At 43.5% G+C, this 21,510-nt stretch overlaps 3 protein-coding genes and 1 non-coding gene across 5 annotated transcripts; 2 read left to right on the forward strand and 2 right to left on the reverse strand.

Moving 5' to 3' along the window:
* Window positions 1-384: 384 nt before the first annotated feature.
* On the forward strand, window positions 385-12,845 carry uspl1 (ubiquitin specific peptidase like 1). 2 transcript variants are annotated; one of them, XM_070982796.1, is made up of 9 exons: window positions 385-541; window positions 1,409-1,565; window positions 2,328-2,450; window positions 2,580-3,546; window positions 5,444-5,554; window positions 8,610-8,739; window positions 9,303-9,428; window positions 10,048-10,208; window positions 10,793-12,845. In XM_070982796.1, exons 2-9 carry the CDS (start codon window positions 1,440-1,442, stop codon window positions 12,622-12,624), a joined length of 3,576 nt encoding a protein of 1,191 aa, XP_070838897.1. In that variant the 5' UTR covers window positions 385-541; window positions 1,409-1,439; the 3' UTR covers window positions 12,625-12,845. The 2 variants fall into 2 exon arrangements, with proteins under 2 accessions (XP_070838897.1, XP_070838896.1); XM_070982795.1 differs by lacking the exon at window positions 385-541 and having other exon boundaries at window positions 1,294-1,565.
* Window positions 12,846-13,762: 917 nt separating this feature from the next.
* On the reverse strand, window positions 13,763-13,834 carry trnae-uuc (transfer RNA glutamic acid (anticodon UUC)). Its single transcript has one exon. It is a non-coding gene; the product is annotated as a tRNA-Glu (tRNA).
* A 1,260-nt stretch (window positions 13,835-15,094) lies between these two features.
* Window positions 15,095-18,211, forward strand: alox5ap (arachidonate 5-lipoxygenase-activating protein). The gene is made up of 5 exons (XM_070983147.1): window positions 15,095-15,362; window positions 15,469-15,556; window positions 16,829-16,899; window positions 17,825-17,906; window positions 17,986-18,211. The coding sequence occupies exons 1-5, from the start codon at window positions 15,290-15,292 to the stop codon at window positions 18,146-18,148; spliced, it is 477 nt and encodes a 158-aa protein (XP_070839248.1). The 5' UTR covers window positions 15,095-15,289; the 3' UTR covers window positions 18,149-18,211.
* Window positions 18,212-18,224: 13 nt separating this feature from the next.
* Window positions 18,225-19,985, reverse strand: LOC139344774 (mesenteric estrogen-dependent adipogenesis protein). Its single transcript, XM_070983148.1, has 5 exons — window positions 19,678-19,985; window positions 19,465-19,601; window positions 19,046-19,161; window positions 18,785-18,958; window positions 18,225-18,688 (listed from the first exon to the last, which is right to left on the reverse strand). Exons 1-5 carry the CDS (start codon window positions 19,875-19,877, stop codon window positions 18,674-18,676), a joined length of 642 nt encoding a protein of 213 aa, XP_070839249.1. The 5' UTR covers window positions 19,878-19,985; the 3' UTR covers window positions 18,225-18,673.
* Between the last annotated feature and the right edge of the window lie 1,525 nt (window positions 19,986-21,510).

The raw sequence follows: 21,510 nt of genomic DNA on the forward strand, positions 1-21,510 counted from the left end.
AACGTGTGCAGAACTACTGTGGGGTAAATGATCTTTTATTAGATAGAAAAGTATATAATAACAATAATAATAATAATATCAATAATAATAATAATAATAATAATAATAATAATTACTTAAGCCTATTGCAATTAATTAATGATAATATGCTACTTAACGTGATTAGATGCTTTGTGCTAAAAGATCTTTTAACACGTACGAAGTTATTTTAACGCTTTCACCCACGCACTGATCAACACTGGTTTCATGGGCAGTGCCAGACAAACCTACAGTACCAGTATGAACAATAACTTGATCACAAGATACTGCAGTTCATTTGAACTACCGAGTGGGGGCCAGCGGAACTAATGTTGGTCAAGGAGGGGAAGAGAAAGGCCGCCGCACAACTGCCGGCGAGCGGAAAGAGAACGTTTCTAACACGATCTGCTGGAAGGATGCACATGGACCCTCTCCGCAGGCAGGGATCGACAAATACCGCTGAGCGTTGATGGATTTCGCCGATCAACATTGTAATATAAAATCTAATTTGAATTTCGTATCGGTACGTATATTTTTTTATTCATGAAAACTGAAAATAAGACTCGTGACCGACTAAAATCTTTTCCCGGGTTTAGGCTAACATGTTAGCATGCTAGTCGCCAGGTGTATGGATTGATAGTTTAGTTCGTCCCTGTTAGCTTTGTTAATGGTTTTCTCAACAGTAAGTTTGATTGGATTCAAAGCAAGTCAGTATAGTCTTAATGCAGTGCCTAGCTAAGGGGGAAACAAGTGTTATGTGTCTTCTTACATAATTTTTTGTCGAAACTAAATGGAGTTGAATGCATCTGATGTATTTGACTTTGGAGATGTCCCTTCGTTCAGTGATATCAGCTTTGTATTTCAACTGTATCAGTCAGTGGCTCACAATACAATATGTAAAGCTAGTCCTAACGCAAAACGTTTTGTTCTGTATTACGAACTATTTTGAGTCCCGTTTCAGCAGTCCAGTGCTCAGACTCATGTGCTTCAGCCCAGGTGGGAGATCATACCCGAGCTGGTCTGGTCGTCCCACGTGTGTGCCTGCAAACAAATATCTTCAGGCTAATTTTGTGTAGAGAGACAGGAAAACTGCCTGGATCCTGCCTTATTTTCTGTAATATTATGGATATTAGCATAAACTGTTCAGGTAAAAGGACTCACATAATCCTCACAATCTTTATATTATGTGCACTTGTATCAAAACTGTAAATGCATTTTGCCCCTTCCCTGCAATATAAGTAGGGATATTGCATTAATCACTGCACACTGAATTCTTGTACACACCTTTATGGTATCAATTTGTGGTCAAAGTGGATTGCATTTCCGTGTACCCTCATAACTTGTAGGCACTGAGTAACATGTCCAATGTGGTGCTGTATTTTCTCCTCAGCTCCTTCGGAGGTGAGCCAGGTTGCAGTGACATGCCGATGCTTTTTGAATGGCACCGGACAGCTATGGACCATAAGAGCAGGAGTGGTTTGCCAATGACTGGTGAAGACACTGGTTTGGGGGCTTTGGCCTCACCGCTGGCGGGGTATTTGGGAAAAGTCAGTAGAGCTCATGTTTTCCTCTCAATGTTGTCACTTGCGCAAAGCTGAATTGAATTTGAACGATACTGTGACTGGGCAGTACCAATCCAAATTCAACAAAAGAAAACCGAACAAATGGAAATCTTTGGTAGTAAAAGGCGAAAGTATTTGGTTCTGTACTACAAACATATTTTTGTTTCAACTTTATTCATTCAAGAAAATAATGGGTCACTACACTGTTTACTTTTAGGTTTCATTTACTTTCAGAAGTACTTCACACCTGCTGGTTCTGATAAAATTCATTTTCACATCTTCCATTCAGCCTGGTCAGGCTGAGGCGGGTGAGCAGAAATCTGCAACCAAAGTACAAAATCCAAAAAAGCTGATTTTAAAATCTGACCACAGTTCTTACTCTTACTTGTATGCTCTGCGTCAGCAAGTTAAAGTCAACCCATCCTAATTTTCTTTTGTTCCTCTATTGCACGTGTACAGATGAGTGTTCAAATGTGATTGGCTGACTAGAGAGAAAAAAGAAAGAAATGCTGAAATATGGTGGTGAATTTGGGTAAAAAAAAACAGTTCATCTGATGAAAATGTGTGCAAACTGATTTAATGTGCATTAATGTCAAACTTTACACATCCATCTCTGTATGTCCTTTAAAACTGTTTGATATCTTAAGTTTTAACATGAAATAGTGAAACTCATTTATTTTTGGGGTCTGTGGTCTTTATGAATGTCCAATTTCTGTAATCTTAATTTTATTATTTTATTCTTTTAAGGTTCAGGAAAGAGCTGCTTCGCTCGAGTATTGTCCCTGGTGCACTTCAAAGGGCTTGACTTATGCTCTGCGCTCTTACCGCATCAACCTGCAGGAATCAATCACCCTCTGCACAAACCCACAGGTAAGTCCAAGTACTGCTGTGACACACGCACACACAACCAGCCGACTGACCGACCGACCAGCCTGCAGTGTTTCATGTCATGTTGTTGTTTGCTGTCATGTTAACCTGTTTGCACCTGTTCCCACGCAGTGCCTTTTCCCTCTGGTCAGCCGGTCCTTGGAGGATGTTTTGGCCAGCTTGGATCCTGTGGAGCCCACTATTGGGAACAAAAGAAAGAATGTCGTGGCACTGGAAAAGGAAGAGTTGATCAAACCAAACAAACATCTGCGATCAAGTGGGCTCGATAATCTTGGCCCACAAAGTATTTCTGACAAACATAGCAGCCAAGCAGAGCATGTTGCTGCAAACGTTGTCAGTCATGGCCAACGCGCAGCACCCAAAACAGATGGTGGAAAGGTAAATGGATACCACAGGGATTCTCCAGTTACAGAGAAAACCAGATGGGATTCATCACAGGGTGAGGATGGTGGACTGGAGAAGGAACAAAAAAATGCTGCTGGTGTGGTTGGACTTGTCCCTCCTACGTGCTCGGTCTCACCTGGACACCTGCAGTGCTCATCGGACACCCTGTTGGTGGCTGATGGGATTGAGCCTGCGCGCTCTCCTCACCGCGTTGCTCTTGGCGTATCAGAGGTAAAGGATGACTTCACGCAGGTGAAAAGTCCTCCTGAGGCACTGAACAGACGCTGCAGTCTGGACTCCAGTCAGCCCTTTTTGTCAGATGAGTCTGTTTGTTTATCTGAAATCGATACTCGATCGTCTCTGCACAACGAGCAGACAGTGATGACGGAACAGAAACCACCGGCTGCAGATGACACCAAATCTAAGGACACACAAGGCATTAAATCAGAAACTGGCGATTTGTCCTCTACCGCAATAACGGCGAAGGAGCTTGTACCTGTTCCGAATCGGATTTTCTGGAGGAACAGCGACAACCTGTGCTGGCTGGACTCACTGCTGGTTGCTTTGGTAAACTGTAAGAACTTGAGAAAGAGTCAACCTAAAGACGAGCCTCAGCAGTCGTTCATCTGGCGGCTGATGAGGTCATATGAAGACATTTGTGCTGCCATCAAACTCCACCAACAGCCTGGGAGAGGTAAGTTAAACGGTCCATATAATTTAGAAACATTAAATTGACTCTTTGCTTCCATTGTACTTGCCTGTAAAAATACACCAATCTGCAGCTACTGCTGTCACTTGAAGACCTGAGCCACCTGTGCTTTCTCACTTTCTGTACCTCCAGTGGTATCCAGCTGTGCAGATTGTTTTGGTTTCAGTTGCCTGGCGTCCTGTCCTTCATACGTGGATGACTGACGTAGCTTGAGTTGATCATTGATGATGCAGAAAAAAGCTTGATTATAATGTATCTGCTGCTTTTGTCTGAGCAACAAGACTGAAAAATGGCCAAAATGTGGATGCAGTTTACAAAAATGTGTGTTTTCTCAACCATTATAAGCGTTTTTGAGTCACAAAACTGAAGGTGAATGAACTGCAAAAAATATGCTGCAATGTTTTGGTGGCTCAGACACACACACACACACACACACACACACACACACACACACACACACACACACACACTCACAGAGTCATGTGGAAAAGGTCCTCAGAGAGAGGGAGACAGCACGCAAGCAAGAGCTCATCACTTCAAATGTCAGAAGTGCAGCCACATTGGCAGATGAAAGACACAAGTTCGTTGAAGGCTTCGTGGCTGTGTGTGTGCAGTCAGATATTCTGTTGGGAAAAATGAAATAGCGATGTCCATTTCTGGTCAAGCATTGTAAACAAGGAGTGCTGCCGGGACTGCATATGGAGGCTGTCCTGCAGAAGATCCATTCAATGAACAACAGTGCAATGTTATCAAATTCATTGGCATTCATTAAATTTTGAAGTTTTTCTCATTGAGTTGTTGGAATTGTATTCATCCATCAAACTCTCTCTATGCTTAAATCTTAAAACGCAGAATGGAAAATGGAAAGCAAATACTTTTGTTGGTTGGATCACGACAGAGATGTTTTGGGGGTGAACCCATTACAGTCGTTTTCAGATACAGACCCTGAAGAGACAGTCATGAACTCAATAAACTCTGACCATTGGAAACAGAAAACACATGACATTTGACTGCAACATGATGATAGAAACGTCATAAATACAGACTGTTCACTCGGATTAAAACAATAAACAATAACATCAGTCACAGGCCGAACCGCATTCATTCAAATTATGTAACAACTATTTGAGAGGGGGAACGTCATGAAGCACAGAGTAGAAGAAAATTACAGCAGGAACACGCATGACATGAGCTTTATGTGTCTGACTCAATTACCCCGATGCAACCACATGACCAGCTCTCAGCCAGTCATGATTGCTCAAAATGTTTTCAACTCTCTGCTCATTTAGCCTGTGTTTTAAAAGGAGAGCACAGCGTTACTTCATCCAGGCTCAGCAAATTAATTCTCAGACTGCTTTAGAAGACCCAAATGAGATGGATTAGAATTAACAGGATAATCGGAGCTTGGTAAAGTCCTGAAACTCTGGATTAGTTAAGATCCGTTCGGTAAGAACAGGGCCTGGTTTTTAAGATATCCTTCCCTGAGATTTCTTCTGCAGCCTCAGTACATTTAGCAGTGAATGAAACTTTGTTTGTGCTCTTAAAAACACAACAGCAATATGATTTTGCTCCACTGTGTTGGCATGGTGGTAGATGTGGGGGGGGGGCAGCACATCAGAAACTGTGTGCGTCAAACTGAAAGCCTGCATTGCTGGATACCACAAGTATTCTTTGAGAAAACACTGTTTTGTTTGTTTGTTTGCATGAAATGAAAATATTTTGGACAAGCACCACCAATCTTATTGCCATCAGTGACAAGTTGCAGATCCCGTTGTGTAAAAAGCATTTTAAATGAATTCACTGGTGAATAGGCTTTTCATTTTTATAAGAGAATGCAGTGCTTTCATGTGCGGTTGACTCATCTGATGCTGTCTCTGTCTAGATGGTGTTGCGATGGTGCCAAATCACGTGCTGCAAAAGGCCAATGCTGACCTACAGAGTCTCAGGATGGCGGTCTTCAAACTGCTGCAGCCCAAGCTGCATTGCAAACTGGGTAAGTGCAGACACTGAAGACATACCCTGAAAAAAGTAAAATGAGTTCAGCTTGAGAAATTAGAAATGATTTCTCAGTTTATGTCTGTTTCTGTTGACCCACAGTCGCGAGATGAAGCCTTCGAACTGTAGATGCAGGTTTTTTGCAGTCATCAAAAAAGTGTCAGCATCGTACAGATTCAGGCTAGCGGCAGCCGAATAGTCGTACCACTGCTCAGAGCTGAACAGAGGTGGAAAGAGGTACCTATGTGGTGATATATGATGGCACTGTTGAAGAACACATTTAGGTTAAAATCAACCCAGCAGCACTCGCGGAGCATCACACCACCAGGCTGTGATGTCCAAACCTACAATAAATTCATTTCTACAGACAGATCAGGCAGCTTGTGCATACCACAGATTATCAATTATAAATGTAGAATGGAAACAAATGAAAGCGTGATGGACTCCGCGGTGGATGCAACAAGCAGTGTGAGGCTACAGAAGTGGAAAAAAAAACTGCCAATTTAACAGCTGAATAAAACATCACCAGAGCAAACAGAGATGCGTGAACAATATAAACTGCAGCGCCTGCAGCCACAAACACAAATTTTAAAGCAAAGAGCGCTGCACACTTTTCACACACAGTGTAGAACACACACACACACACACACACACACACACACACACACACACACACACACAAACACACACACTGCTATGTTGCTAGGCAACTTAGTGGTTGTTGATGTTGGTGTTGTTGTATTCACCTGTCTGAATGTCGTTCTCTGAGCCTCGTGCACTGTGAAGTTGCTCTCGGTTCGACTTCTTTGACCATTCTCAGTTCATTTTGTACCCAGTCCCCCCAGCCTTTCTGTTCCCACTGTAACCAGCCCTCCCAGCTTCTCTGTCCCACTATAACCAGTCCTCTCAGCCTCTCAGAAACAGCATTAAAGCCTTACACATCACTGGAGGATGAAGTTCCTCAGCGGTGTAGCAAACGTAGAAGTCACAGCTGGAGGATCCACCATGAGCATCTTAGCATTTAGCCAAACCCAGCGTGCGCTTCATGGTTATGCAACAACATCTTGGGTCTGTTTGATTTGTGTCACTCAGCCTGCTCGCTAGGTGGTGCATTAAATCAGTCATTGATTAAAGTAGATGCCACCTCTTTTCTCATACTGACATCATGCTTGATTTTAGTGCATCATTGGGCGTTGTTGTACTGTTCACAAACCGCCCGGCCTGGCTTGGCTCAGGTGAGACTGCACCCAACGCCCCCTGACGCTGAGCCAGTGAACGTACGCGTTCAACACGTATGCTTTCCTCAGTGTCAGCTAAATGCACTGTGTCTCCTGTCTGTACGTGGAGCTCTCTGGAGCTCTGCCCTCCTGCAGCCGTAGACACACCTGCAGCCACAGAGAGACAGACAGACAGGTGAACAAACACAGCAGCAGCTTCTTCTCTGCTGCAGCGGCCCATTTGTCTCCTTTCATTTGTTCCATTCGCACACGGTTTATCGGCACCTCTTCATGTGACTTCTGTTTTTACTCTGTAATGGATGCGACTTGAAATGTAGCCAAGTACAATACCATGTCATTAAAAAGGCTAATTGTAGAAAGTACACAAAAAGCAATTTTGTTACGATAATTACAATAAATTAAATTCATTACTTCCAACCCTGCAAATGAGTTCTGAGTGGTTTTAGAGATGCATGACATGTCATACCTGAGGTTTATTTGCGAGTTTTTCCCGGAAAGTTTTGGCAGCGCACCAGCTATCTGGCAGTTGCTGCATGCTAGTCAGCTTAGCCCGGTTAGTCAAGCTCAAGTCGTGTCAACACACATGAGCGACCAAAGCTGGAGGATCCTCCCATTGCTGTATGGGCGCATTAAGACTTCCTGATTAGTTACAGCAAAAATAGATAAAGATTAGTGTCAAACTGCATGCTGACGTTGTTGACAGACGTCGGGTACGTCTGTGCAAACACCTCAAACATGTCATGAGCGACAGCATCGCCTGAATGTGTCAATTAACGCAACAAGACAAAAGGAGTGGACGGCGATTCCCTCCACCCACGTTCGGTCAGAGAGGGTACAGAATGTCAGCGTGTGGTCAGAGTGCACGAGGCTCACTATTATTTGCCTCCACGTGTGCATTTTAGTCACTCAGGCTGCAGTCGATGTTGAAGAGCGCTGCAGGAATGATCAATTATTATTTATTTTTCTTGTTGACAGTATGACTGTATATGAATGCTAGTTATATACCGAACCTTGAACTTTTGTGTTTATGAAGCTACCAGCAGAACAGGAACCGTGTGCAAACTGTGTCAAGCTACTGTGAGCGAAGGAGAGATGTCTGAGCAAATACTTTTCAAACTCAACAACACAACGCTCCCAGGCCCCTCAAGCCTTCTGTTCATGAATATTAGATTTCACATAACCTAATGCCACTTTTCTGAGAGATTACAGTGACAAAAAGAAAGTATTTAAAGGAGTAGTCTGTGTGGTTTCGTCTGCAAAATGAACTCGCATGGCTTATACACCGTGTAATTAAGGCTCCATGTGAAATTTTCAAAGGGCTTCAATGTTTAGTTTTTTTCTGCTCTGATGTTTTGTGCTTCGACATATTTTGGCGTCTCACTTGCTGCTCATGAGTCCCTGTTTAGTAACCAAAGCAAGAGTTAATCTCTTTGTTTCAAAGCAACCATTATCATCATGATAATCACAGAATGTGACAAGTCTGGGCGTGCAAACCTCAGATTTTGCTTTGCTTGATGCAGCCAAGTCTTTACATCTTATGGAAGAGGGGAAAGCTTTCTTAGCGGTTGTCACTCTTTGCAAACTGACAGCGGAGAGGGAGACGGGGTAGCAGTGCAGACACGGTTCGGACGCAGGCGGAAGAGGCGTACTAGTCATTCTCAGGTCTGCTGACACATGTGATCTCTAAACCCCAAGCCCACATCTCATCCACACATTCACTTTAAAATTACCTGGAAATGGAGAGTGTAAACACAGCTTCTGTCAGCACTCGCCCCTGTGGCGGCGCTCTAACTGCTGCGTGTTTGTGCTTTTCAGGCCAGAGGGAAACTCCGGTGTTTGCGTTGCCTCTGCTGCTTACCATGGACTCCTGCGTGGAGCCGCTCTTCCAGTCGACCTTCCTCTGGGAGTTCGAGTGCAGCGAATGCAAAAGTGCCTCAAAAGAAAGGTAGGCCATGACACACGCGACATGTCGTGCTGGAATCAGTGAGCGTGTTGTCTTTTGGAAACTTGCTTTAGAGATAAACAGCACAGAGAAAGTAACTGTGTTGAAAGTACTCGTGCTGCCTCGGGTTTGTTTGGGGGAGAGAAAAGGAAATATATGAAGTAATGAGTCATTGAAGACAAGCTGGTATAAATTCCTTGTAATAAGGTTGTTTTTTTTCCCTTTAATCTCTTAACACATTACCTCATTTATCCACAAGTGAGGGTGAGCAGTGGATAGTTGATTGATATCTAGTAATGGCTTAAAACTCTCAGTTCATTAAGCTGGGTAATTAGCGAGATGTTTGATGGCGGGAAAAAACGCGTTCTCTAAAGCTATTTAGGAGGTTTGTCTGTAGATTTTTACAAGTAGTAGAAATGTTCTCTCAAGAGTAATAGCATGTTTTCATAGATTACACTACCACCATGCCTCCTGGCAGCAGCTGACCACTCCATGTTATTAAATGCTACCTGGGCCTTTTATGTGCATGCATAAAACCTGAATGAATCTCGCGCTGGATTTTTCAGGCTCGTGAAGACTCTCCCCACCCTCACAAACGTCTGTCCTGATTGGCGTCCGCTTCATGCCAATCAGTCGGCGCCGTGCAACGTGTGCCGCAAGAAGAAGCAGAGGAGGACTATGGTGCTGGAGGGGTAAGAGTCAAACTGTTAATGTGTCCACCTTTAGTCTTAAATGTTGTGCATTAACAGAGGCTTTTGCAATGACTCGCCTTTTTTAAAATTCACAATCTGCAAAGTAATGACATCTTCTCTTTGGAAATGGCTACGTTGTAGTTGTTGGAGCACAGAGGCTAACTTGATTGTCAACACCAGACGTCCTTTTAATATGCAGTATTAGCTGTTGAATAATTAATGCTTATATTCAGGCAGAGGGGCTTTCTCAGTGTCTCCAGACTATTCACAACAAAGTCAGTGTGAAAACACACAAATTCTCTTTTCCAAGTCCAGCAGAAGTTGCAGGATTTAAAAGAAACGCGTCCACCTCCACGTTAACCAGTCATCTGCCTACAGATGTTGAGCCTCTAACTGATTGCCTGGACGAATGAAATTACCAGTTAATTATGACTCGATGCGTAAATTGTTTGCAAAATTAGAGATTAATCTTCTAAATTTAAATGTCCACAAGCAAATATTAACTGTAACCATCTTATGGTAGCGCACATATTCCAGTGATAACACATCAGCAGGAGTGGGAACGAGAAAAATGGTGCAGTTCAAAGTTTGATTCACACTTTGTGTTTTCTTCTTTCAGAGTGCCTCCAGTGTTTGTGCTGCACTTTGTGGAGGGGCTGCCTGATAGCGATGTCAGAGTCTACACCTTCACCTTTGAGGGGAAACACTACTCCGTCACCACCGTCATACAGTACAACCAGCAACTGAGGCACTTTGTCACCTGGATTTGTAATTCTGATGGTAAGTGTTATAGACTTTTATGGTTTTACTCCCCCTTTTAACTGATATGTGAATGTTATCTATACCATTGACTGCTAAAATGTAGGTCAACTGATTGCCTTGCAGGAGCAGCCGGCTCTGCGTGCTGTCATTAGTTGCAGTATTTTTATGTGAATAGCTGAAGCCGAAAGTCAGAGAACACTTTCTCTTCTTCTCTGGATTAATTAAAGTTATATTTGCAGTTCCAAACTACAAACGCTGGAGCTCATGGTTGAGTCGCTTGAAGGTTGATATTTATATTCCTCTACATCGCAGTTAGCCAACAGCACATTCTGCTGGATAATTCATGCAGTGTTGAAGCTACAGAAGCCGTTTAGGGCTTGTTTCCTTGTCATTTATAGAGAATGTATCTGCGGCAGAGTGCAGCTCGGGCTACATGTTTTCTGTCCGAGCGTGACCCGAATTCAACAGGCGTTCTCTTTTCATCATTTTTAATTTTTGTCTGAGCTGTTGGGTCCCGACAGGCTCCAGTAATAGTAATAATACGAGTATGAGCATTGCTGCATGTGTCTCTAACTCTGTGTCGTGGCACCTGTTCCTGACAGGGTTGTGGCTGGAGTATGACGATTTGAAACATCCTGACTGTAAGACCCATCAACAGCTTCCAGTCCCCGCAGAGGAGATCCACATTGTCTTTTGGGAGTTGGAGGAGGATAAAGAGCCTCCAGCCTGCTCTCCATCCAGCACTTTAGCAGAATGCTGCCCATCCAAAAAGGAGAGTATCCGCAGTCCTGGTGACAAGGACGTGACGGCGGGGGCGCTGTTGGCACCCTCTTTGGATCAGTCTCTCCTCGCATCTCACGGTGACAGCACCATCGTCTGTGCACTCACAGCATCTGAAGACCATAGCAACATCATGGACACGACGGTCACAGCTGCTGTTGATACGTCAATAGGTTCCACAACGCTGCTGGACGCCTTTGAGGGCCTTTCCCATAATGACATCATTACGCTCACACTGGTGGAAATGAAAGCGGATTCAGAAATGCAGCCAGGAAACGGCAATGGACAAACTCAGGATGTGAGTCTTCCCGGCGGGACTGAAATGTTTGACTCTACACCGGATAGCTCCTCCACTGTAATAGGTAGTGAAATGCCTCATGGTCCTGTTGTTGAGCTGCCCACCACCTCCAACGCATCTGAACCTGAGGACGGCTCGCCGAGTGAGCTTAAATTTGCGCCTGCTGCAAGGGGAAGACGAGGAAGAGGGAGAGGAATTGGCAGGAGCCAAACCAGACAGATGAGTAAAAAAGCAGCCTCGTCCAAAGCAGCTCCGCACATTTCACCGTCTGCCTCTTCGGAGCCCTCCAAAGTGATCAGTAACACACCTGCGAGGGCTGCTCCCGCTCAGGATAACACACCACCTGTTGAAACTGCACAGAAAGCGTCCCCCGTGTCTTCTACCAATACCTCGCCCTTGTCCGACAGTCAGAAAAGTCCCACAATGCTGCCAGCGGTACATCAGGATAGCTGCTGGTCCTTCCTGCTCAGCAAACACCCTCTACATCAAGTTCAAAAGCTAACCGATAAACTCGCCTCCACCCCGGCCACGCAAGTAAAGCCCAGTCGTCCCATTCACTCTACCCCAAACCCTGTGAAGAGACAGCAGGTTCTTGGAGGACTTTTCTCTAAACCACAGCTGAAGACGGAGGACAGTCAGGGTCTCCCGCCAAAAGCTGCAGAAATGTACAATGCATTCGGCGCCAAGAGCTCAAGCATCTCGAGTCCGCCGCTCCCATCCCCCACACTCCTCAATGGCAAGTCAAAGCTGTGCCAATCCATAACTTCCAACCAGCAGACATTCCTAATGAACACTACCGTGGCGTGTGGTACGTCACTTCCTGTGCCTGGAGCAAAGGGGCTGCTTGAAATTTCCTCCTCAAAGAAACACAGCAGCCGGTCCTCTAAGGTCCCCGAGGGCCTCAGTGACACTGAAGCCCTGCGATACAAGCTGATGAAGAAGCTGAAGGCGAAGAAGAAGAAGCTCGCTAAGCTGAATGAAATGTTGAGTCATCAGGGAGGAGCCAGCCTCCGACCGGACAGCACGTACCTGGGCTCTCCGAACACCGTCACCTCCAGCACCTATGACGGCTCCGTCTGCGACGACTTCCTCTCTGACCTGCTCTCGCCAGCAACCACAGCAAGCAACCTCTCGCCAGACAGTACTGGCTTCCTCGAGATGCTCACCAGCGGGCAAGACGAAGTGAACCCAATGGACTGCGGGGTCAGTGCGGCCGACGCAGCGCCACAGGTGAACACTTGTAGGAACGAGCCCAACGCCGACAACTTCCTTGACAACTTCCTCTCGCAGGCCGTGGCTCAGAGACCGACTGAGATGGAGACCGAGGCACTAAGTGCACTTGAACTTTTCGTCTAAGCTGTGGGGGCGGATGTTGTCTCCAAGCGCAGATAATATTAGCCTTGGCTTGGTATGATGAGAAAATTATGCAAAATGCACCCGTTTACACCTCATCTATCACTCAGAAGCGTTGGTCCTCAGCAGCCGAGTCCACATGAAGATGCAAGTTTGAGGTGCTGGGTGTATTTACTGTATGTCGCTCTTCATTTAAATGAGTTAATTAAGTTAGTATGCATATGCTGTAACGCAGGGAGCATGTTGTATCATGCATGACATTTGTTAACTATGCATCTTGAACTTTTTTCTGAAAGTTTGGCACTGTGTTACATCTGACTCCATACTTTGAAGTGTAAATGTTGTGTGTAACTGGGTCGTATGAAGCTTTGATAGTCAAAGCCCTTTGTTTGCTCTGTTTTGTTATTTTGACAAATGACTTGAAAAATTTTTTTTTGCATCATTTAATAAATGCATTAAATGACTTGTGTTTGTTGTGCAAAATGTTGGAGCTATTCTAAAATTTAAGAAAATGTTGGTGCTATTTTGCTAAAATAATGAATCGGAGAATAAAATACTTTGTTTTTTTAAGACATTGAAGTTGATCTAAGTGTTTGTAGTCATTCAAGTATGCAATTATTTATGTCACAATTAGTAATTAGGTACCAATTCTGAAGAGTTAAGTGACCTGTAAATACAGTAAATCTGGCATCTAGGGAGATTACAGCCTAAAAGAAAAATAAAGTAATTCAAGTTTCCCTTTGCACTGATGTCAAGCAAACATAATGCCTCTTCATTAGGACCCATAAATGTTTTTTAGAAAGATATGTACAGTGCTGATGTAATTGGCAGGTATTTGATGCTTGTTTTCGCAGCCAGATAAACAAACATGAACTTTAACGAATGGGTGTCGTCTTGTTATTGGACAGCATGCATTTAGTTCAATTATCTCCTCCTTTCATGTCTTTCAAACAAAAATGGAGATGGTCATCAACTAACCTGCCTTGGCAGGCGTTCATGAGCCACCTAGCGGCCATTGTTTGACGGGGGACACCAGGGTTTTGTATGAACCAAAGACGGTTAATTGTTAGAAATACAAATACGACGTGGGTTTGCAATGCTCATAACGAGATAGATGCTCTTTTATAGCGTAAAAGAGTCGTTCCCATACCGGGAGTCGAACCCGGGCCGCCTGGGTGAAAACCAGGAATCCTAACCGCTAGACCATATGGGAAGCGCTGACTATTTGGACGTCCTAAGGCTTTTTCAAGATGCGACTTGACATCAGGTATTTCCGTATGTTGATATGTTACTTGCTATATTTATGCGAAAACACGCACACTCTGGCAGACCTTGAGTTTAGCCGGTCTCACAAGGCTCTTGTACCGTTTACCTCCTCTGGTTTCAGGATTAGCGCCATGTTCCTCTTAGATAATGATGTTAGCATTGTTGCTAGTCGTCACAGTGGTTTTGTTTTATGCTAGCCACTCATCTACAGCACCGTCCCTCATTGACCTGCCAGTGTAATTATTGAAGACTTTTCCAGTATTCATGGTGATTAATTAAGACATATCATATCTTAAATTCATACATTTTCATTTTGTGTTGCATTTCAATAAACGTTTAAAAAGATATTTAAAAATCGACATTAAATAATTACATTTCCTGATCATAAGTGATGAATGATAATAAATCTAAAAACAAAATTGCACAACTAATTTTAAAAACCTTTTGCTTTTTCCTCCATTTATGCCAACAATGTCTGGCCATTTAGATTAATTAATTTATAATATCTCTATAAAATCTATTAATTCAATAATGATTGAACACTAACAGTTGGGTGACTTTAATGGGATCATTCCAGCAATTGGAAAATATTATTTTGTCCAGCTTTCTCTGCATGCATACTACATCTGTTAAACTGTGGTGACAAAATAGTAAAACGATACAATTAATCAGAGAGAGAGAAAAGAAGCAAGGAGGAAGCTGCATTACCATCCAACAGCACATGCAGGTGCTGTTTGACTGTATGTAGGCCAAATCATAATAAACCGGTCATTGAGACAGCTTGTAAATAGCTTTATTTCAATGTGCTTATACACTCAAAAGCTTTCACCACTGCAGCAGACCCTTTGACTTGTCACAGAAGGAAGCACACAGGTGTAATTGATAGCATTAATGAGCTATGAAATGATAACACCTGGGTTTTACTCTGCAAAGTCAAAATGTCTGCCGTGAAAAAGGCCTGTTGGTATTTCAACTTGTCGACAGCACGTCCTGTCATATATTAGCAGATTCCCCATGTGTTAGTGATGCTCATTTGCCAGAAATACTACATAAAGGCCCTTCAAAGAAGACTGATAAACCAAATCATGCGATAACAGCGATGTAAATTTCCTGTATGTGTGTGCAATCTGGTAAACTCACACAAACACACACAGAGGAAGTGGCAGGCTTACTTGTTTGCACCCCTCTGTGTTACCCAGAGCATCATTTACATAAAGAGGAAGCCACAAAGGAGTATGCATGTGCCATGGAGGTGGGATGGGGGAGTGCATGATGTCACAGAGGGACAGGCCAGGTTCATGCTCTGCATCTGGCTGTGAAGACACACTTCTGGACAGTGATAGAGAAGCTCCGTCTCCCTCGGCCTCTCCATCCACCTGCTCCCACGGCTCGCACAGTGATCATGGACTCCGGCAAAGTAGTGGAAAACATTTACCTCCTGGTCATCGTCACGCTCATCAGCGTACTTCAGAACGGTGAGAGAAAGCCAGAAGCAAAGCTGTTACAAGTAACTGTCAATCATGTCATAGTCTTTAAAAAACTGTTGTTAAAATCGTGTTGTGGTGATCTCTGTGTTTTAAGCACTCTTTGCCCAGAAGGTAGAGAAGGAATGCAACCAATGCAGTCAAAATGCTCAGAAATCTGCCTTTGAACGGGTTGCTTGTGCCAAGTAAGTGTCCCTTCTCAATACTCAGTAATAATCTAATATATGACCGTGAAACAATGGATGAATCTATGTTAATCTGGTCTCCTGCGATAATACTCATAAACTTTACATTTGGTTTTACATTTCCCCCAAATATCACCCCCATCAATAGGCAGTCCTCATTTGCCTGAGCACTCCCAAATAGACAGGGAAAAAGCCGCCATACCGCTCATTTGAATAATTGCTGGGAAGGTGTCAACAGCCATCGGGAAAGCATCTATTTTTCCATCCTCTCGGAGAGGTGACTCATCGTCATCTGTGGGTCCCGTTAAAGTTAAAGGAGTGAAGACTGCTCACACTCTTTCAGTTTGTGGCATTTCAAACTGGTGTCCTGAAATTTGGCTGTTAAGGATTTTATTTCTAATAAAACCTCGAGAGTAAATTTACAATCTGAATGTGTCGCCCTAGACTTTGGGATACTGTAATTTTCCTAACATTTAAAAAACTACACGATCAATCTGTCAATCAGAAAAATAGGCTTTAAAAATAATCGTGAGTTGCAACACAGCAGCTCAGCCTTCGTCACTTTACTAGTCCATGAGCAACAATTCACTTCCTGTTTTTTAAAGGAAATATCTGAGCCACATCCTGTCTTGTAAGTAACGTAAGGAATTTCCCAAAAACAAAACAAAAAACAAATGTTTGCCTTTAAAACGTGATGCAAACATTTGGTGATCCATCTTTCTTTTAGTCTTCATGTGATCCCTGATCAGAGGTTGAGGCTTTAGTGTAGACACAAGTTGTGAAAACTTCACCCAAAGACAAATTTTGCCTCCTCAGATTGTGTAGTTTTAGTGGTAAACAAGGTAAAAATACATGAAAGCAGATCAGCTAAGACCCTTCTGACTTCTCTCGGGACTCCTTGTATGCAGGTTGAGCGCCACAGCTCTGAGAGACACGGCTCTGTGCAACATACTGTACTGATTATTGCAATTTATTGCACCAGCCAGTACGCGCTGACTCTGAGAGAGGGCTCAGTTTTTCCTGGCTTCCCATTTCAACTTTGTTCCACCAACAGTCACAAAGCCACACTGGCTTTTGCAGCTCATGGACTGTTTTCATCCCTTGGATCTTTGACTCTTCGCAGCCGCTCCTGCTCTGCACTTTCAACACATTTCCAAACAGCTGTAGAAAAAGGCCGCGGCGTCCGTCTGTAGCAGGTTGCCTCATAGCTTCTCGTTGCAGGTGACTTCCTTGAAATGTCCTAATTACGCTTCTTGTTTACGCTTCTTCCAGTCGTAACTGCATGGATGCTTATCCCACTTTCCTGGCAGTGATGTGGTGTGCCGGTCTGTGTCTCAGTCAAGGTAATCATTAATCAGTTACTGTAGAGGAGGCAGCCACTCTTTTGAATTGTAAACGCGACGCACCCTCATAGAGTAAATTCCACTGAGACAAGACAGACAGGCAGACACCTAAGAGTAGTTTTTGTTCGATAGGTTTCATTTCTATGTATAGATGACGTCTTCACTGCTTGAGACGCAGTAAAAATCCAGAACTGCGCCTCAAATTGGCAACATTCACCCGGCGCAACCAAAAGCATGTGGAAAAATGTGATCTGTTAACATCTCACTGCCATTAAAATAGTTCAGAGAAGGATTTCCACAAGGCTCTGTGACCTGGCTGCAGGGATTTGCTCTCTTTCAGGAGCATGAAAATGAGCCATTTCAGGCGTTGACTTATTGTGGGACGATCAGTTGATCTCTAAACTCACCCCAGAGGTGTTTTATGGGATCAATGGAGGCCACTAAACCTAGAAAACCATCTCTTCATGGACCTTTGTACACATGGTAGATGTGGAACTGGTCCCAGATGGCCAGGCAAGCAATAAATGTCCTGTTTGACAGCAGACATGATGAGACAAGTGTTTGTTGTTGCTCCCTGCAGAATTTATTGACTTCATAAATTCACATTCGGATGCACTGTCTTGTTTTTTCTGCAACTTTTAACATATTTACACTCTTAATGGCAATACATGATTCACTGAGAATACTGATAATGAACTGTTACAGCTGACAGAAAAAATAATGGACGTTTAACTCGTCGCACATTAAAATAGTATATTAAAAGATTTTACATCAAGATAATATAAATACAAAAATGTGACTGCATTGCAACATAATAAAACAAGAGCAAAAGTGGTCAGGAGTGTCCATATACTTCTGGCCATATAGTGTATTATTTTATCCAGGATTGAGTGTTTTTTGGTGTTTTTCTCTCATCTGTTTTTAGCTCCTGCTGCCTTTGCTGGGATCATCTATCTTGTCGTGAGGCAGAAGTACTTTGTTGGATACATGGGCCAGACCTCTCAAAGGTAGATGAACCGCTCAGATTGTTCTGCGTGTCTTCACAGGCCGTCCTCTGACTGCTCTTTTCTTGAATTTCTTTTACAGCACCCCCGGCTACCTGTTTGGAAAACGCATCATCTTCTTCCTGTTCCTGATGTGCGTCGTGGGCATCTTCAACTACCTGCTGACGCGTCACTACGGCAGCGACTACAAAGAATATGTGGAGACCATCACCAGCGCTGCATCCGCTCTCCTCCTCCTGCCTTAGTCCAGTTTGTTACAGCAACACTTCCTCCACATTCATCTTTTCACTGTATGAAACTGAATTACAACTCACACATTTTTGTTGTTGTAAAAGAGCATTTATTGTATTTGAGTTTGGTAAAAAAGAAAAATAAAAACATCTCACAAACAAACGCTGTATCAAAAGTGCAAAAGTCTACAAATCTCTGATTCCTGCAGATTCAACCCATCATCCAACTGTTGTAAATCAAGTAAAATGGTTTAAAAAATGCCTTTAAAATCAAATTAAGACACAGGATTTGCTGAAATAACCTTCATGGCTTTCAGAATTTCCTTGTCAGTCCGTGTCAGTGGACTTCCATCCACTGAACTGGGGACATATTTGGACCCAAACAGCGATTATAAAGTAGTTCCTACAGTCCAAAGAGGAAGGCTGGTCCTTCACCTGGCAGGCTGGTATTCATCTGTCAATCAACAGACCCTCTTGAGGAAGCAGACTCCATCAAAACCTGAGTGGATAAACCCGACTTGCTCGCCATCCTCTGCTGGCTCATGTCAGGCTCAGCTTTAATGGTAACAGATATGAGCAGAGAGGACAAGTTAGACAAGTTCGCATTCACAAATGAAGAGAGAGGTGAGCAGAAGAGGAAGAGGCATTTACCTTAAACTTTCTTTTGCTGAAGCCAAACCAGTGTGGGAAGTCAAAGAGGGCATCAGAGTGGTATATGAGGGTGAAGGAGGCGTCTCTCCACACAGGTTTGACTTTTATTCCCTTCTCGGTTATGATGTGGATGTTTTTTGCTGCCCAGCTCTCCAGAAGCTCAGTCAAGTCAACCTGACATGAAGAAAAGTCACTTCTCAAGGACAAATCATGCACAGAACAATGTAGAAAGTGACAATAAGAGCACAAAGTCCTGCTTACATCCACCTTGTAGCTTTCCCCAAAAACAGACGAGATGGTCCAGTCCAGGCCTCTCTCCATCTGCCACCTGATGAAAGGATTGCTGCCATCAATGGACACCACGTACTGCTGCAGCACTGATGCAGCGGTCAGGATAATTCACAGGGAGAGCATGCCGTCATGTGGTGCAAGCACTGTGGTGCCATTGTAATTTCTCTACTCCACCCACTGCAAAGGCCCCAAGTTTGGAGGCCAGCATGAGTCACCCATGCCACCAAACTGCATGCGGCATTTAGCAGCCCGAAGCTGTGGAGCACACACTGGGTTCAAAAATACAGTTTTGTGCAAACGAAAACGAAAAAGCCACTGTTGCCTATGAGGACCATTTCTTTTTTTTTTTTTCACTGTGTAATTACACACAGTTCACTCTGTGAAGTTACCTCTGGCCTCTCTGAACGCCTTTTTGTTGGCCACTGAGCGGCTTTCCTCGCAGGCAGACATCAGCACATAGATCCTCTTGGACAGCAGTCTCTTTCTCGTGCTGGTGTACTCCCACAGATTGTGCATCTTAACTTTCCTGTCGTGGAAAACAAACCAGTTTAAGATCAGCTGAATGTCAGTATGTGTTTGAATATATAAATCTTGTTTCTCACCTTCCCGTAGAGTTCTGGAAAACTATTTTTCCTCTGCAGGAGTCGAAGTCATCAATGAGCACCAGGCTCTCCTCCGGATCGCTGTGGACTCTGTAGCCGGAGCCGAGAGCCTCCACGGTGAAGCCGGCCGGAGGCTTTCGGAGGAACTCCTCCACCCGGGTCACAGTCATCCCGCTGAGGAGCAGCTCGCTTATTGTCATGGTGTCACTTTCTTCCCTGCACCTCCTGCTGCTGCTGCTGCGGCTGCTGCTGTTTATATTCACCGACTCACGTCAGCAGCTTTAATAACGTCCGACCGCTGTCAAGGCAGAGACGTTAACACAAGAAGACTTCCGGTGTCCTTTGGCCAAAGTAAAACCCTTCAGCAGGAATATTTTATGTCTGTTTTGTTGGATGATCGTTTTAAGTCCTTTATTAAGCAAAACCTGCTGCTTTTGTCATTGTACATGCACTATATAGCATAAAAACGCATTAATTAGTAGTCCTGATTGTGGACTGTTAAATCATTTAATTGGTTGACAGAAAATTAAGTGATATTTTGAGAACTTTTGAAAAGTAATTTATCGAGCATAAATGGCAACTTTATATAATTGTGAATAGTTGGACATTGAGCATATTTTGGGATTTAGACTGTTGGTTAGACAAAACAATTTGAAAACATCACCATGGCTCTGGAAAATTGGCATTTTTCACTTTTATCTGACGACCAAACACTTATTTAGTTAATTGGGAAAATAAAAGTAACAACAACAAAGTACAAAAGTCGAGTTTGATACTAATGCTCTTCCGCCTCCAACGACGACTGTGCCTTTATTTTGAAGACGCGTATTTTTTTCCTGTTTCATTATACATAGCTTGACCCATCGGGTATGACACAGCGCTTCCAAAAGTCTGAGCACTTCATTAACTGATCAAGGCTCGTGTTGAGGCTGGTTGGCTCTTCCCTAAACATCCTGCATTCATACATAACACACACATACACAAGATAATGAAAAAAAGTACATGAAAGTTACGAATAAACTATGAATATATAAATAAATAGATGAGACGGTCAAACAAATTGGAAAACTAAATTGTTCCACACTAATGGCGCTGGAATGCACGACTTTATGGGACGTCACTTGAAAGCAGCATTTGGCCTTGTGTTTAGAAACAACAGCAGGCAATCTCCTGAACTCTTGAAGGAAAAGTACAGCACCTAATTTGAAACACTGGTGACTTATGAGTCACCATGTTTGTCTTTCACATTAACAACGTGAGCTTTCATTCATAAGCGATGTTTTTTCAGACCTTTTTGTCCTCTAAATGAAGTCACAAGATCAAATCAAATGTATTTGTATAGCATTTCATACAATAACGAGCTCAATGTGCTTCACACACAGCAAATATGAACAAACTAACAGAAAACATGAACACATATTACCTACATTTCAAAGCTTGCTTTTAAAAGACGGGACAGCTGTCGCACATCAGGCACTTTGCTGCAGAGCTGAACGCACCTCCACCAGAGACCAGCACCTGATGATCTGAGGGTTCTGGAGGGTTTGTTGCTTTCATCAGCAAATTACACACCAGTTCAGTTGTCTGGTTTTATTCCACTTCTCGTTGTTTGATAAAGTGACCCAGTTGTGAATTATGACAGCCTGTCCCTCCGCACAGACGGTATTTACACTTTCCTGATTCCTCCGAGCTGCCGTGGCGGACAGCGCTCTCATTTGGATTTCTTTCCTCACAGCTCACTTTACCCCCACAAAAATGTGAACAGTCACAGCCGTGGTTTCACAGCAGAACCAGCCTGTTTAATTCTTGTGGCCGAGAAGTCCATGTTTAGAC

The sequence above is a fragment of the Chaetodon trifascialis genome, chromosome 16 (genome assembly GCF_039877785.1).
Source record: "Chaetodon trifascialis isolate fChaTrf1 chromosome 16, fChaTrf1.hap1, whole genome shotgun sequence".
In the NCBI taxonomy this organism is placed as follows: Eukaryota; Metazoa; Chordata; class Actinopteri; order Chaetodontiformes; family Chaetodontidae; genus Chaetodon; species Chaetodon trifascialis.